This window comes from Drosophila hydei, unplaced genomic scaffold, assembly GCF_003285905.1.
Source record: "Drosophila hydei strain 15085-1641.00,03,60 unplaced genomic scaffold, DhydRS2 tig00000048-arrow-arrow-pilon, whole genome shotgun sequence".
Taxonomy (NCBI): domain Eukaryota; kingdom Metazoa; phylum Arthropoda; class Insecta; order Diptera; family Drosophilidae; genus Drosophila; species Drosophila hydei.
Genome location: NW_022045654.1, coordinates 51,704 through 64,569, shown reverse-complemented (window position 1 = coordinate 64,569; position 12,866 = coordinate 51,704). Strand labels below are relative to the sequence as shown.

The 12,866-nt window shown below is 40.7% G+C and overlaps 3 protein-coding genes across 8 annotated transcripts; 2 read left to right on the top strand and 1 right to left on the bottom strand.

Annotated features, from left to right (window-relative positions):
- The first annotated feature begins 3,627 nt into the window (after positions 1-3,627).
- On the top strand, positions 3,628-6,398 carry LOC111595024 (cortactin-binding protein 2). Of its 6 annotated transcripts, none has more exons than XM_023308541.2 (8): positions 3,628-3,827; positions 3,885-4,028; positions 4,087-4,203; positions 4,252-4,431; positions 4,485-4,973; positions 5,028-5,228; positions 5,273-5,494; positions 5,549-6,398. In XM_023308541.2, exons 1-8 carry the CDS (start codon positions 3,695-3,697, stop codon positions 6,337-6,339), a joined length of 2,277 nt encoding a protein of 758 aa, XP_023164309.2. In that variant the 5' UTR covers positions 3,628-3,694; the 3' UTR covers positions 6,340-6,398. The 6 variants fall into 6 exon arrangements, with proteins under 6 accessions (XP_023164309.2, XP_023164310.2, XP_023164306.2 ...); XM_023308542.2 differs by having other exon boundaries at positions 3,628-4,028; positions 4,485-4,787; positions 4,854-4,973; XM_023308538.2 differs by having other exon boundaries at positions 3,628-4,028; positions 4,258-4,431.
- Positions 6,399-11,046: 4,648 nt separating this feature from the next.
- On the bottom strand, positions 11,047-11,383 carry LOC111595035 (metallothionein-4). The gene is made up of 2 exons (XM_023308561.2): positions 11,284-11,383; positions 11,047-11,220 (listed from the first exon to the last, which is right to left on the bottom strand). Exons 1-2 carry the CDS (start codon positions 11,306-11,308, stop codon positions 11,120-11,122), a joined length of 126 nt encoding a protein of 41 aa, XP_023164329.1. The 5' UTR covers positions 11,309-11,383; the 3' UTR covers positions 11,047-11,119.
- A 255-nt stretch (positions 11,384-11,638) lies between these two features.
- LOC111595034 (metallothionein-4) lies at positions 11,639-12,045 on the top strand. The gene is made up of 2 exons (XM_023308560.2): positions 11,639-11,748; positions 11,815-12,045. Exons 1-2 carry the CDS (start codon positions 11,724-11,726, stop codon positions 11,922-11,924), a joined length of 135 nt encoding a protein of 44 aa, XP_023164328.1. The 5' UTR covers positions 11,639-11,723; the 3' UTR covers positions 11,925-12,045.
- Positions 12,046-12,866: the final 821 nt, after the last annotated feature.

Genomic DNA, 12,866 nt, shown 5'->3' with positions numbered 1-12,866 from the left:
TTTTTCTTTATTTCAGTTTTTTATTCGGATTCGGATTCGTATTGTTGTTGCAGGCGCTGGCTTTAACTTTCGCTTTGACGGCAAACTTTTGCTTTTCATGCTACAACTAGCTGGCAAAAGTTTCTGCTAACGTAGCGCAGCAAAGTTTTTAGCACTTCAAGTGCATGCGCCAACCATCAGCCGCCACCCGTCTGGCTCCGCCCGCCCTCCGTCGCTCACTACTTCTGTCCCATTTTCACCGGCGTCCCTCTCGCTCGCACACAATACTTGCATAAAAGTTGGGCCAAGTTTTCACTTGGCTCACATTTGATTTAGTCGCTGCCTTGATGTCCATTTTATTTTGCGACTGATTCAGCAATTATGTACGAGCATGTGGCAGTTGGCAAAAGTACTCGAGTTGGATATAAAGCAACTAAGGCGACTCATAATGCTCGGGATAAAAGTCTGCTCGACGAGCAGTTCCCCTGTTGTATAAATTTAGTTTAGATTGCAATTACAATTAAAGGATATTTATTTTATTAATATTTATTTATATTATTTATTTAATTTATTATTCAGATTTTCATTAATTATAAACTATCTTCTATCATTTGTTTCTAACACTCATCTGAGTGAAGCTGAGAAAGACATAAAACACAATAACAAGCTTATGTTCATATTTAATATGATATTTGGATACGCAAATGGCAAATGACAGAAGGACAAATCAATACTAGATACAACATTCTTATGCATATTTGAACAGTTGGCGTTTGATAAATTTCAATATATATAATCCTACAGGGTATATATGCATATGTACATATATGCACATTCAAGTGGTTATGCTCAGGCTTATGCGAGTGATGGCTGCACTTTAAAGTTGCCATACGTAAGTGTTTGTAATACGCTCGTTACATTTATTATGGAGTGTGCTGCTCGGCAGGCGAACAATGCTGCTTCCGTTTCCGTTGGCTGTCTGGCTGCAAGGATCACAGTTTTGGGCAGACTGTGCAGCTGGCATTTGAATGCGGGGCGCAGCACATGACATTCGACACAATTCCCCGGCGCAAAGCACGTTGCCCGTAGCATACTTATCCGGGCAACAGCAGCAGCCGGTAGCAACTATCTGTAACTGGAGGCGGACTGCAGTAAATGCATATTTTATATTTTCATTTCATTGAAACCGACACGTAGTCCACATTTACCCTGGCGTCGGCGTGTGTGTGTGTGCGGGTTGTTGGCCTGCCAGCAATCGAGTAGAGTGTAAATTCGAATTGAAGTTGCCTGCCAGCTAATAAGATCCAGTCTATATATATGCATATCCTTTGATTGGTATAAAACCGTTCAATTTTAATTAAGTTATCGCTGCTCGCAAAGAGCTTTAACCAGAAGCGACACTTGATTGCCGCCTGACAACCTCTGATTGCATGTTGGCACACTTTCGCCTCATCTTGATAACTTGTATATGGAATCAGCCTGAGAGGCAGCCCAACAACAAGAAAGTACTTAAGTCTACAATAAAATGGTTTTAGACTTGAAACAAACGTTTCTCTTCAGCAACTGAATATTTAAGAGACATGCATATATATGAATGAATGAAGCCATATGTATGAATGCATGGAAATTGCATGTTTTTATGCCCACACAGCGGCACAGCAATAAAAATAGTACACGTCGTGGCTTATCAAACGAACAGCATCGTGTTTGCCTTACGATGCCCCCGAGAAGTCGCCAAAAAGTTTATATTCACGCTTCGTCCGCCACTGAAATATTGCACTTTATATATCAGCTGGGATATGTAGAGTATACTAACTATAAAACAAAATGGAAATAATAATAAAAATAAACAACTTATTTTAGAGTGCTAGTCTGCTTCTGCTACTAGGGAATGCCTGTTTGCTTTTTTGTTCTCTAAGCATCCACATTTTGTAGGTGAAGTAATATATCAAGCGGAAATGAAAGGAATGTTGCCGTACAAGTGCTTCGGACAACAAAATGAGTCAATTTCCATAGCAAGTCGAGCTTCTTATAAGATAGTAACTCATAGTTGTAGCTAGTACATTGAGGTGATATTAAAGGGTTAAGCTATCTACAATCCAGCCAAAGATTAAACTATATCGAAAAAGTTACTTCCGTTAGCTGACTTCTGGCTCAAAGCCTTCGAGTCCAAGATATTTGTTGCCCTCTAAATCGTGTTTAGCCATTTGGCATGAGGGTCGCGTTTGTCTATTTGGCTACACCAGAGCAATGGCCCGGACTGGGTTTGATTTGTGCACGTTGCCGTTGCTCGCTTTTTGCTGATTTGCTTTTTCCTGCCTGCGAGGATTTGGTTTATTGTTTAGACGACAAATTGCAAGATTTTCGTTTTGTTTCACTGCGCTGCATCCGTGTACGTGTCCTGTACAGCCGAAGTGCCTGATTAAACCCAAGCAGACAGAGTTCGCTGCCATTGTCAATTTGCGGCACACAAAAAGTATTCGATTTCTTTAACGACGACATGATATCCCTCTCGAAGTGCACAGCATGCAAATGGGTAGACTGAACAAATTTGATATATGTATCTAGCATATATGCTTGTGTGACTAGTTGGCTACGTTAGCTGGCATGTTTGTGGTACGTGAATCTTTTCGTTGGCTACGGATCAAGCGAATACATATCACTGAGTTCTTTAAAAATAACGATGTCAATGAAAACAGCTTTGCAGACAGACGATGGAAAGAGTAAGGACTACAGCTTGGTTTCTAATTACAACCAAAGCCATGAGCTTAAACTCGGCTGCTTTTGCAGCTGTCTTGCAATGAGTAAGAATGATTCAGTGATTAAGTTGAATTGGCTGTACAATTTCATATACCTTATTCTATTATACATTATTTATTTAGCCAAAAGAGAACTGCTATTTTATATAAATTTCAAGAAACAGCTTTGCCTTAAATGGCTCATTCTTATTTATACGTGCCAAGGCCACTTATGTTATTTATTAAATGATTATTTATTAAATGACTCCACTTAGCTAGTCGAATACTTCAATTCGATTATCTCACAAACTGTTTGGTCACTTAATCAACAGCTGGTCAGAGTTGACTTTTCGCATTATTTGACTAAATCGTGCACCCAAGTCACGTTATTCCCGCCAGCCACATAAGTGGACCTGCAGCTAATTCAATTCGGTTCCATTGAGAGTGGTTTATCGCCCAAATGTACAAATTTGTGGCCATCGACGGATGCTCCTGCCGACATTTGCTTATTCAATTTCTAAATAGAAGTTACGCACTTACTTAAGTAATAAGGCTGCGTTTTGAAAACAAAAACTGCTCAAGTTCTTGGCACGTAATTTGCATAAAATTTTTGTGCGCGCTGCCAGTTAGTTAAGTGGAAAAATCTATGTATATATGTGTGTTAGGTGGCCACATGTGATGGCATGCAGAAACAGTTGCCACATTTGCGCTGCATTAAAAACGCATTTTCATCTTCTTCGTCAGCAGGTTTAATAGTCTGTGCAACAATGTGCAATGCCTTTGTCTGTGGTGCTGCGCACAGGAGCGTAATCAAAAGAAACGGGTAAAAATACTTACAAAGCCAGCTGGAAGAAGCTATTTTCCTTTACTAAAACATCACATGACAAAGCTACCTCTCCGAAAACCACTTAACATAGTAGTCCTTGAAATTTGTCTCTTGAGAAAAAATGTCGATTTCTCGCAAATAGGTTACCAAAATGAGCAAAAAACAATCTTCCTCTAATAAACCACTTAAGAGGAGTCGCTCGAAATCCTCCTGTGATGAGCCGGTCCAAAAGCAGAAATGTAAGCCAATAAAAGCAGCTACTAAACAGGCAGATGACAAAGCCGGTAAAAACGGGGCATCCATCAAAGGTCAAAGATGTAACAAAAGTAAAATAATTGCAGAAGATAAGCCGTCTCAGTTGCCCAGACGCTCAAATCGCAAAACATCACAGCATTTGACTGAGGCGTGCGTAAAAACTGAAACTCGAAAGAAAAAGCGTCATTCCACAGACGTATCTGTTGGGCAGCAACTGAAGAAGCAAGAAGGTAAGTACTGGCATCTAGATCTGCAAGCAACAAGTGATAACAACTTCAGCTTGACTAGCTCAACAATCAGCTGCAGCTCAATCAACAAAGCCAGTACAACCAAGACGTTCATATCGCAAAATAGCAAAGACAGGAGAGAATCAAAATGACAGCAAAACAAAAACCAAGAAAGATAGTAAGTACATCAATCTCCTTTTTATTCGATCGATAACCAGCTCGTCAGTTTCAGACTGCCAAGCGAAAGAACCCCCGAAAATTGATCGACCGAAGACTACAACACCGAGAACTTCATGTCGCAGATCTATGACGAAGGCCTTAGCACACGAGAGTCAAAAACTTCAGAGCGATAACAAAGTAAAGACAAATGTGGTTTCTGCTGCTAAACCCGAGGAGAATGCTACTGGTAAAAACTTTCCTTAATCATTGCATAAAAGACTTACACTACTTAAGCATCAGTAGATCAGCCAAAGTGCTCGGTACCAGCAAAGCGCTCATATCGCAGATTATCGCAGCTGCCGACGACACCATCTGCGAATCCAATCCTTCAAGGTGATGTTAATCAAAAACAAATCAGTGAAGTCAAGGAGGTTCTAGCTGAGCAGAAACTGAAAACTAAAATCAAAATTGATTCGGTGCAACTTTCAGAAGTTCAATCCGCAGGGCTTCAATCAACAAATAATTCACATGCGAAACCAACGAGCAAAGCTCCAAGTATTCCAAGCAATAAGACCCAAGAAATTGCTGTCACTCATAAGCCGGGTAACAATGCATTGTCTAAGTTTTCTAAAATAGATTCGGTGCAATTACCGGAAGTACAATCCGCAGGGCTTCAATCAACAAATCATTCACAACCGAAATCAATACAGTTGACGCCGAAACCAACGAGCAAAGCTCCAAGTATTCCAAGCAATAAGACCCCAGAAATTGCTGTCACTCATATGCCGGGTAACAAAGCATGGTCTAAGTTTTCTAAAATAGTCATTCACTGGTAAATTGCAGAGACTCCACCACTTGCAGATATTAAAGCACCAGCACAACAAACACAAACAACGGAGCAAACAAAACTGCCTAGTCGAAGACCATCGCAGTATTTGACGGTATCACAGTACATGGATCAACGCCTTCAAAACAATGTCTGTCGAACACAAACGCGAGATACCAACGATAGTTCAAGTTCTAATCTTACGAGTAATACTGCTAGTGAGTAACTTTAATTTCAGTCTAATAAAAAAGTAATGAAATAGTTGTTTCAGAGCCCCAGTCACCAGTGCTTCAATCTCAAGCAACTCAGTTGACCGCAGTTCCATCGTCTGAAGTTACAACGACAAGGCAACCATATCGTCGACCATCGCTGTATACTGTAGCGACACCGAGCGATCCACAAGTTTTACGGAGTGATAACAACCAAAAGCAAAGATGCCAGTCAATTGACTTGACTGTTGCTCAGCCGCCGAGCAACAAGCCCGGTATGTCATACACTTAGATGTATATACGGAATCGTAATTAAAATCTAATTGAAGGTAGTCAACCGTTGGGTCATCCATCAACCAAGAGATCATATGGTCCACCAAGTCAGCTTATATCGGGAGCCGATCTAGATACTAAACATGTTTTGTACATTCGGGATTTGAGTGTTGATATTGTACATCACCAGGTTTTCGAACTCTTCAGTTCGTTTGGCAATTTGAAGCGCGTCTATGTACTCCAACGTTCCGAGAGGTACAAGTATGCTATGATGTTTTACCTAACCGAGAAGTCCTTGACCCGGGTCCTGACTGCCAATCCACACAAACTGAATGGCAAGGCATACTTTTGCCACAAGGCTGGCCCATGGCACCTCGGGCACTTCAAGTGCGACAGGCTGTTATCTGAATGCATCAATAGAACCAGCTTTAGAGATCGATTTCTGATGCGATTACCATATGGCGTGAATATTCGCACATATCTATACGAATCACATGTCAGCTCGAATCAGGCGAACAGCATTGCTGATCCAGATTTGCTAAAAAAATCCGCCTTGCTGCCGCCAACATCGTTGGCCCTGTTGCATTATCTACGCAAGAAACAGTCCATACCAAAAGCCACCAGCAAAACGAAACAGCCGCCACCGAATACCTATGAAAAGCAACTCTTTGCTGGCATGGGCAAAAACTACAAGTTTGAGCGTCACAGCTACACAAATTTCGTGGCCTACCAGAAGCAGCCCGGTCACTACGAAACGGTGCCCACCGACTATAAAGTGGGACTGACAGCTCTGGCTTATGCAGATCTACGGGATAAGCCGGAGCTAATATCATTTTTTTATCACTGATAAAGCAAAAGAGTATTTGTATATAACAGGGGAAGAAGCAAATGGGCTTTGTTAATCTCGACAGATTTTCTCTTTTTTTACTTGTATTTTATGCAATGAGTGCATGGGTCCGTATTAGACTATTCAATAATATGCAAGAATTTACTTTAAGTGGGCCCGATCCGTTCCGTTCCGCTCCTGTGATTTCTGTGTGCTTATGTATTTGTATAATGCTGATGGAGCTCGTTTGCTGTGCTGGCAAGTGAAACCATATAATTTGAGCATCATGTTGATGCACTTATCAGTGCGAAGCTGCTACTTGGCAAGCAAAGGCACTGCAATAGATAAACATCAACTGCAGGGCAGGCAGTGGGAACTGTATAACTCTTTGGCTAGGCACCCAGAATGCAGTTGGAAGCGCGTTGGAGCAATTGCAACATACGATGTGGCACTTGCATACTTATGGCATCATCTCCATTGAACCATTGCTTATTAAAACATCCAATCGTGCCACCGCTCATATCCTTTGCAGTTGCTAGATCTGGGGCGAGCATGTGGCATGTGGCATGTGATTTTTGTAGTAGAGCCATTCACTTTGATTGCTTTTGGACAACGCGTCGTATGATTGTTTCTGGTGCACTCTTGCTGGGATTAGGGGCGGTAGCGCCACGAAGTCACACAAGTGCGAGCGTGCGACTCGGAGTGGACGTGGCAAAATTGATTTGTGCACGTGTGCAGTTAGCTAATGAGCCAAACAGGGCATTGCTCCAGGGAACACACGCAGCTGCATAGCGAACGAGTCACAAGACATTGCGCAATTGCCAACGTAATGGCAAAGCCTGCAAGTAGAATCTGGTGGCTGACAGCTGAGCGCGTGCACAGGACAACTGACAGAGGTTGGCCTCAGCTGTTCGCGTGGCTCGGTTAATTAACAATACAACAAAATGTGCACAAGCACAGGTAAGTATACGAACTGTGTCGCAGCCGTGGGGAAAGTTGATTTGCTCCGAACATGTTACAGCATTAAAATTTTAACGTCAGGCTAATGACTACTTGGTTAGAAGACAACGAAACTCGGAAAAAGCTAGAGCTTTGAGCGCGCCAAGAGCCTTAATGAGCTGCAAAAATAGCTGAATGAAACACAAGAAAGCTCTTCGAAATAATGCTTATATGTTGCGGAGCTTTAACTCTCAGATTATGTAACTGATTCATTTTTAATATTATAAACTGTTCGATTAGAAAACTTAGATGCTGTAACTTTAAATTCATACTTGAATCCTTTGAAGAGACATAGTATATCGGTATGTCAGAAATGCTATTAGTTAAAATTCTAGAGACTTGTAATTTGAAACATACAATTCAAGATAAAAAAGATATGGGCATAGGGGGCGTGGCACATCAGTGAAAACTTTATTTTATGTTTAAAAACTTAATATTCAATGTCTAAGTTGCTTCTCACTTGTTTGAAATATATTTAATTTAGCCCGAACTTAAAGCCTTGGATAACTGAAATTATGATGAATGCCTATCCAGATTTATCTCTCAAATGAAATACTTGCCAAATCTTTGATAGCTTCATTCCATGAGCTATTTATTCCCTTATATTATATATGTATTTGAAATCCCTTTTATCAACTATTAATAGTGACGATTACGTTCAACTATTTGCATAAAATAGTGAATTCATGGACTTTACGTTTAGATAAACTGAATCCAGTTGGTCCACCCAAGCAACTGGGTTAAATCATTTAAACTCATGCATACCAAATGGAAATAATCCCACTTTAAACTTAAACGCCAGCGAACTAAATTCTCGTATCACACGTAGTTTCTATAGATTGCTGGAGAATGCAGCTATTGTCATTAGGTCTTGATGGACTGGGCTTGCCTTGGACAACGTCAACGGTGCAGTCGTGCATCCCAAATTGCTGTCAACAAAGTTGGTCGGCGGCTAGCAAATACAGGGCTAGGCAGGACATCCGGGCCGATAGTTGAGACGCGCCCAGGATGTGGCGCTTAATGTGTTTGCCAAAGCCAAAGACATTCACGCAGTCATCAGACACATCCTTACAGCGCTCGTCTTTGTGTGTGCGGGTGTGTGTTTCTGAAAGTGTTTTGGGAAATCAGCGACAAATCGAAAACGAAATGAGTTTTCGTTAAATGTTAAATGACGAGCGAAAATGCTGCTTTGATTACTCATTTGGGAACGCTGAAATCGAATGGCAGTAAATCACAATAGCTGGCAAATAGTGAGCACTTTAAGCCGAAGCCAACAAAGCCTTAAGAGTTCTGTCTATTAAGTAGCGAAAGTAACACGAATTACAAATTAAAATATATATATATATTTGATGCCAAATGCTTGCAGTTTCCACAGTCACGTCGGGTCTGGCCGGCTGTAAGGGAGGCCAAAGAGATTTACAAATTTGCCAAAATAGCAAAGATTTATAGTGGCCAAAGGCGAGTGGATCCCACGGCGATTGCAGTGCGTGTTGTTTGCAAAAGTTTTTCGGCAACATTTAAGCGCAATCCTCAGCATAGTACAGTGGAAATTAGCAGCTGTTGTGGCAGACACAAAAGCAACTATCCGCATTTTTTTCCAAGGCCACCTGCTAAAAGTTGAAAATATATTTCCTAGTGGTAGTGGTAGTGGTGGTTGTTGTTGTTGCTGTTGCTGGCAGGCAACAACTAATCTGTTAATTTATGTTGAAAAGTTCAGCAAGTTTTGAAGCGCTTAGCAAACAAAATGCAATAAATTATTAAGAATATTCCGACATTGCAGAGTCAAGGTAAGAGAGCGAGAGACAGTAGAGTTTTTGTGCATTTCATTAATTTATGTTTGTTTGCCAACTGCAACAGTATAAGTGTGTGTGTGTCTGAGTGTGTGTGTGCTTGCTTTTCAGTACTATTTGATTTCAACACTTGGCCGCAACAATAGAAAAACTTGAGCCAGCCAAAAGGCAAAAGTCACACGCAAAAGATAAACATGCCCCATAACGAGCCGACGTATCCCAACCATCGAATCCAGCCCGAGTCACGCTTACCATCTCCATGGCCCTGGAACGTGCCCAAGTCTAAAGTGGCTAACGAAAAGTTAAAATGTTCTTATGCATAAGTGATGCGACGTCACATTCTTTTCATGGACTCGCACTCGCACTCAGAGTGACTTCAGCTCTCTTGCTCTTGCTCCTGCTCTTGCTCCTGCTCATGCTCCCGGCTGTCGTTCTGCTGCTGGCGACAAAGCGCTCACGAAGTGCCCGCATTGCAGTTGTTTCGCTCCCTTGCTGGCCCGGCCAATGCCGCCTTTTTTGACTGCAGCATGAAAACTTAATGCCGTAATTAACTGTTTGCGTTTGTGCTTAAAGGCCGCGACAGCGAATTAAATGGCTCGCATATCGCGTATACGCAGCGTGTGGCTTAAGCCGCAACTTTCCCGACAACGAATCGCACTCACCATCGCCCTGACCCGCTTGCGGCTGCATCTCATGTCGACTCGGACCAGGTATCGCCATTTGGGTTTGCGCTCGAAGCCAAACCAAGCCAAAAATAAAACGAAAAGAATTTCTCGCGTTATTTTTAACATCAACACAAATCTGAAATGCCGTGACAACAACTTCCGCTGACTGCCCAATACAACAAACAATGTTGAAAATAATTATTAACTATTCGACTCAAATATACCCTGATAAAAAGATTTGTATATAGCTAATAAGTATGAAATTCATTCTCACCTGAATTTAAGTTCCAGTAGCTCATCAATAACTAATCAAATGCTCAAATATTTTATTTCATATACTCTCCCATTTATGTTTATTTTAACATTCAAAACCATTGCATGACTATATTTTTTTGAGTTATTGCCAGAATGCTGAAGGTTTTTCTTTTTCTATCTTTTTTGCCACATATCCGTGTGTCATTCCAAGGCAAGCAAATCGAGTGCCACTGACATTTCGACTAGCAACCGTTCCGGAAATGGCTGTAAAAACATTTGAGCTCGAATTTCCCCCCATACAAATTAAGTTTGATGACTTTGCGCAAACAGCAAGTTTCAGAGCGCGATTTCATTTCCGACGCTTTAACACTATTAAAAACGCTGAAATTGAAAATTTTGTTGCACGGTTTGAGGACAAGGTCTTGACTCACCATTCGGGCCAGCGTAATGCAATTGTCAATTGCAATTAGTGCGCTTAATGCACTTTTTGGATACATTCGTGTTTACCGTCCCACCTGGGCCCCCACTAAATGTCTGTCAACCTGTCATGCAATCAGCGTCCCCAAGTGCAGCTTGCGCACTTACATGCCCTGAACAGTTGTTAGCCATTGCACAAGGACTCGCCGGGCAACCTACCCTGGTCACCCAAGCCCCACTTGCTGCCAGCTTAAAGACTACGTCGACTTGAGTGCCCCTAAACTGAATGATGATACTTTAGTTTCTTGAGTAGACACATATTGTGCCTGTATGATTGTTGAGTGTTTTGCTTGGCTGCAAATTAAACAACTTTCCAACTTTTGAAACTTACGATATTGTCCTATTTGTAGAACAATAATCATTTTTACGGAACTCATATCTTTAGCTGTTACTCCCTCAGATTTACCTTACAAATGACTCGGCTCAATGTGTTAGCCTCGAGCATCTTCTAGGCTTCAAGCCAAATTGTATGATCGAAAGACTTAGGCAAACAACGGTTAATTTCAATTCATTATTAAATATATAATTTATTAAACTTCTTGGTAGAAAATTAATCAGTCGGAGATTTCAATATGGAGCTGGGTATTCATATAAGGCCTTGCTTTGGACGTCATCTTATTTGGTCTGGCAGCACTTGGGAGCTGTCTTGCCGGCACATTGGCATTGTTGGTTTCCGGCGCAGTTGCCGCCGCATTTGCCGGACGTGCACTGGCAGTCTAAAGCAGGATTGGGCTCATTAATATAGACCATCACTTGATCGGGGATTTCACTCTACTCACTGTTTCCGCATCCTTTGCAAGGCATCTTTATTATAGTTCACTTTGTTTTATAAAATTCTTAACACAACGACTGCTGTTGATACACTGTTGCTCAATGGGCTCGCTACGCCGCCTTTTATATCGTTTCGCACAGCTGATAAGACAAATAAAACAAGCCGTGTGCAGCTGTATGTGTTCAGCGTGCGCAAAAGTGAATACGCTGATATCGCGTCGGCTACGCAATTTTGCGCACGCCTTGATAAGCCAGCTATGTATATGGTTAATACTTGTTAATTGATGATTCCACTTGTTAGCCCCCGAATGGTGTGCAAAAGACGGAATTAGCCAGAAATCTATAAAATACCAGCGGCACTGAACAGAGTCAACAAAGTCAGCGAGAAAACATCGTGTCGAACACACTTCTAAACAAAAACACAAATAAACAAATAAACAAACAAAGAATGGGTTGCAAGGCTTGTGGAACCAGTGAGTATATACACATATATATATAGAAAGCAAATTGGAGAAATATTATGGTATCGTTGCCCACAGACTGCCAGTGCTCGGCCACCAAGTGCGGCGACAACTGCGCCTGCAGCCAGCAATGCAAGTGCGCCTGCAAGAACGAACCCAAGGACAAGTGCTGCTCCGACAAAAAGTGATTACATATGAATATATCAATACTATATCATAAATGTATATAGATATATTCAAATGACTGACTCACTGATGCACACCAACTTAGTACCAACAATAAAAAACACAATTTTTATTTGAATTTCTTTGTTTGACTACTTTTTTCACTTAAGCGAGATTTTGTCAACTTGGAACTTAGTAGAAGCAAACATTTACCAGTTTGTAAGCTGCTCGCAATAAACAGACGAGTTGAGTACCCATAACCATCTAGCCATAACCAGCAGACAGTTTCAGAGCATTCATCACAATCTCTTAAGCCTACAGTAAATTCATATGTTTCAGATTCTACTTACAAGGTGAGAGAACAGAAACAAACAAAACACTCTTAAATAATGTTAAAAATCAAATCTTTATTGGCCATTTTGACAAGAATAGTTCTTTAGTTCTTTCAATTCGTATATTGCTTACACTTAAAAAAATAACTCCATTTTTATCAATAAATGTGCACATTTTCAAAACTATTTCCCAATATCAGAGTGAGTGTTGTGTGTGAGTGTATGTGTGTATGGTGTTTGTGTTTATGGGAATGTGTGCGCGAGCTTTTAATTTATATTTAAACATTTAAAAATTGAAAACGTTACGTTCAACACGAACACACATAAAGAGTTTGTCGTTGCTCAATTCAAATTTGCTTTAACAGCTGCACAAAAATGTGTAATTAACTTCAATTGTTTTTAATCTTTGTATATATATATATATATATATATATATACATATATATATATAGTGTGTATATATTTATTGATTAAGTTGGGTTACTTAGAAGTATTATAAAATTCTTACAGTTTCACATTAAAAGCTTAATTGTTTACACAAAAAAATAGTATTTTCATCCTCATCGTCGTCTACTTTTCATCTGTTTATCATTTCTCATGCTTTTGTGTCCTTGGTGTGGGCGACAGAAGCAA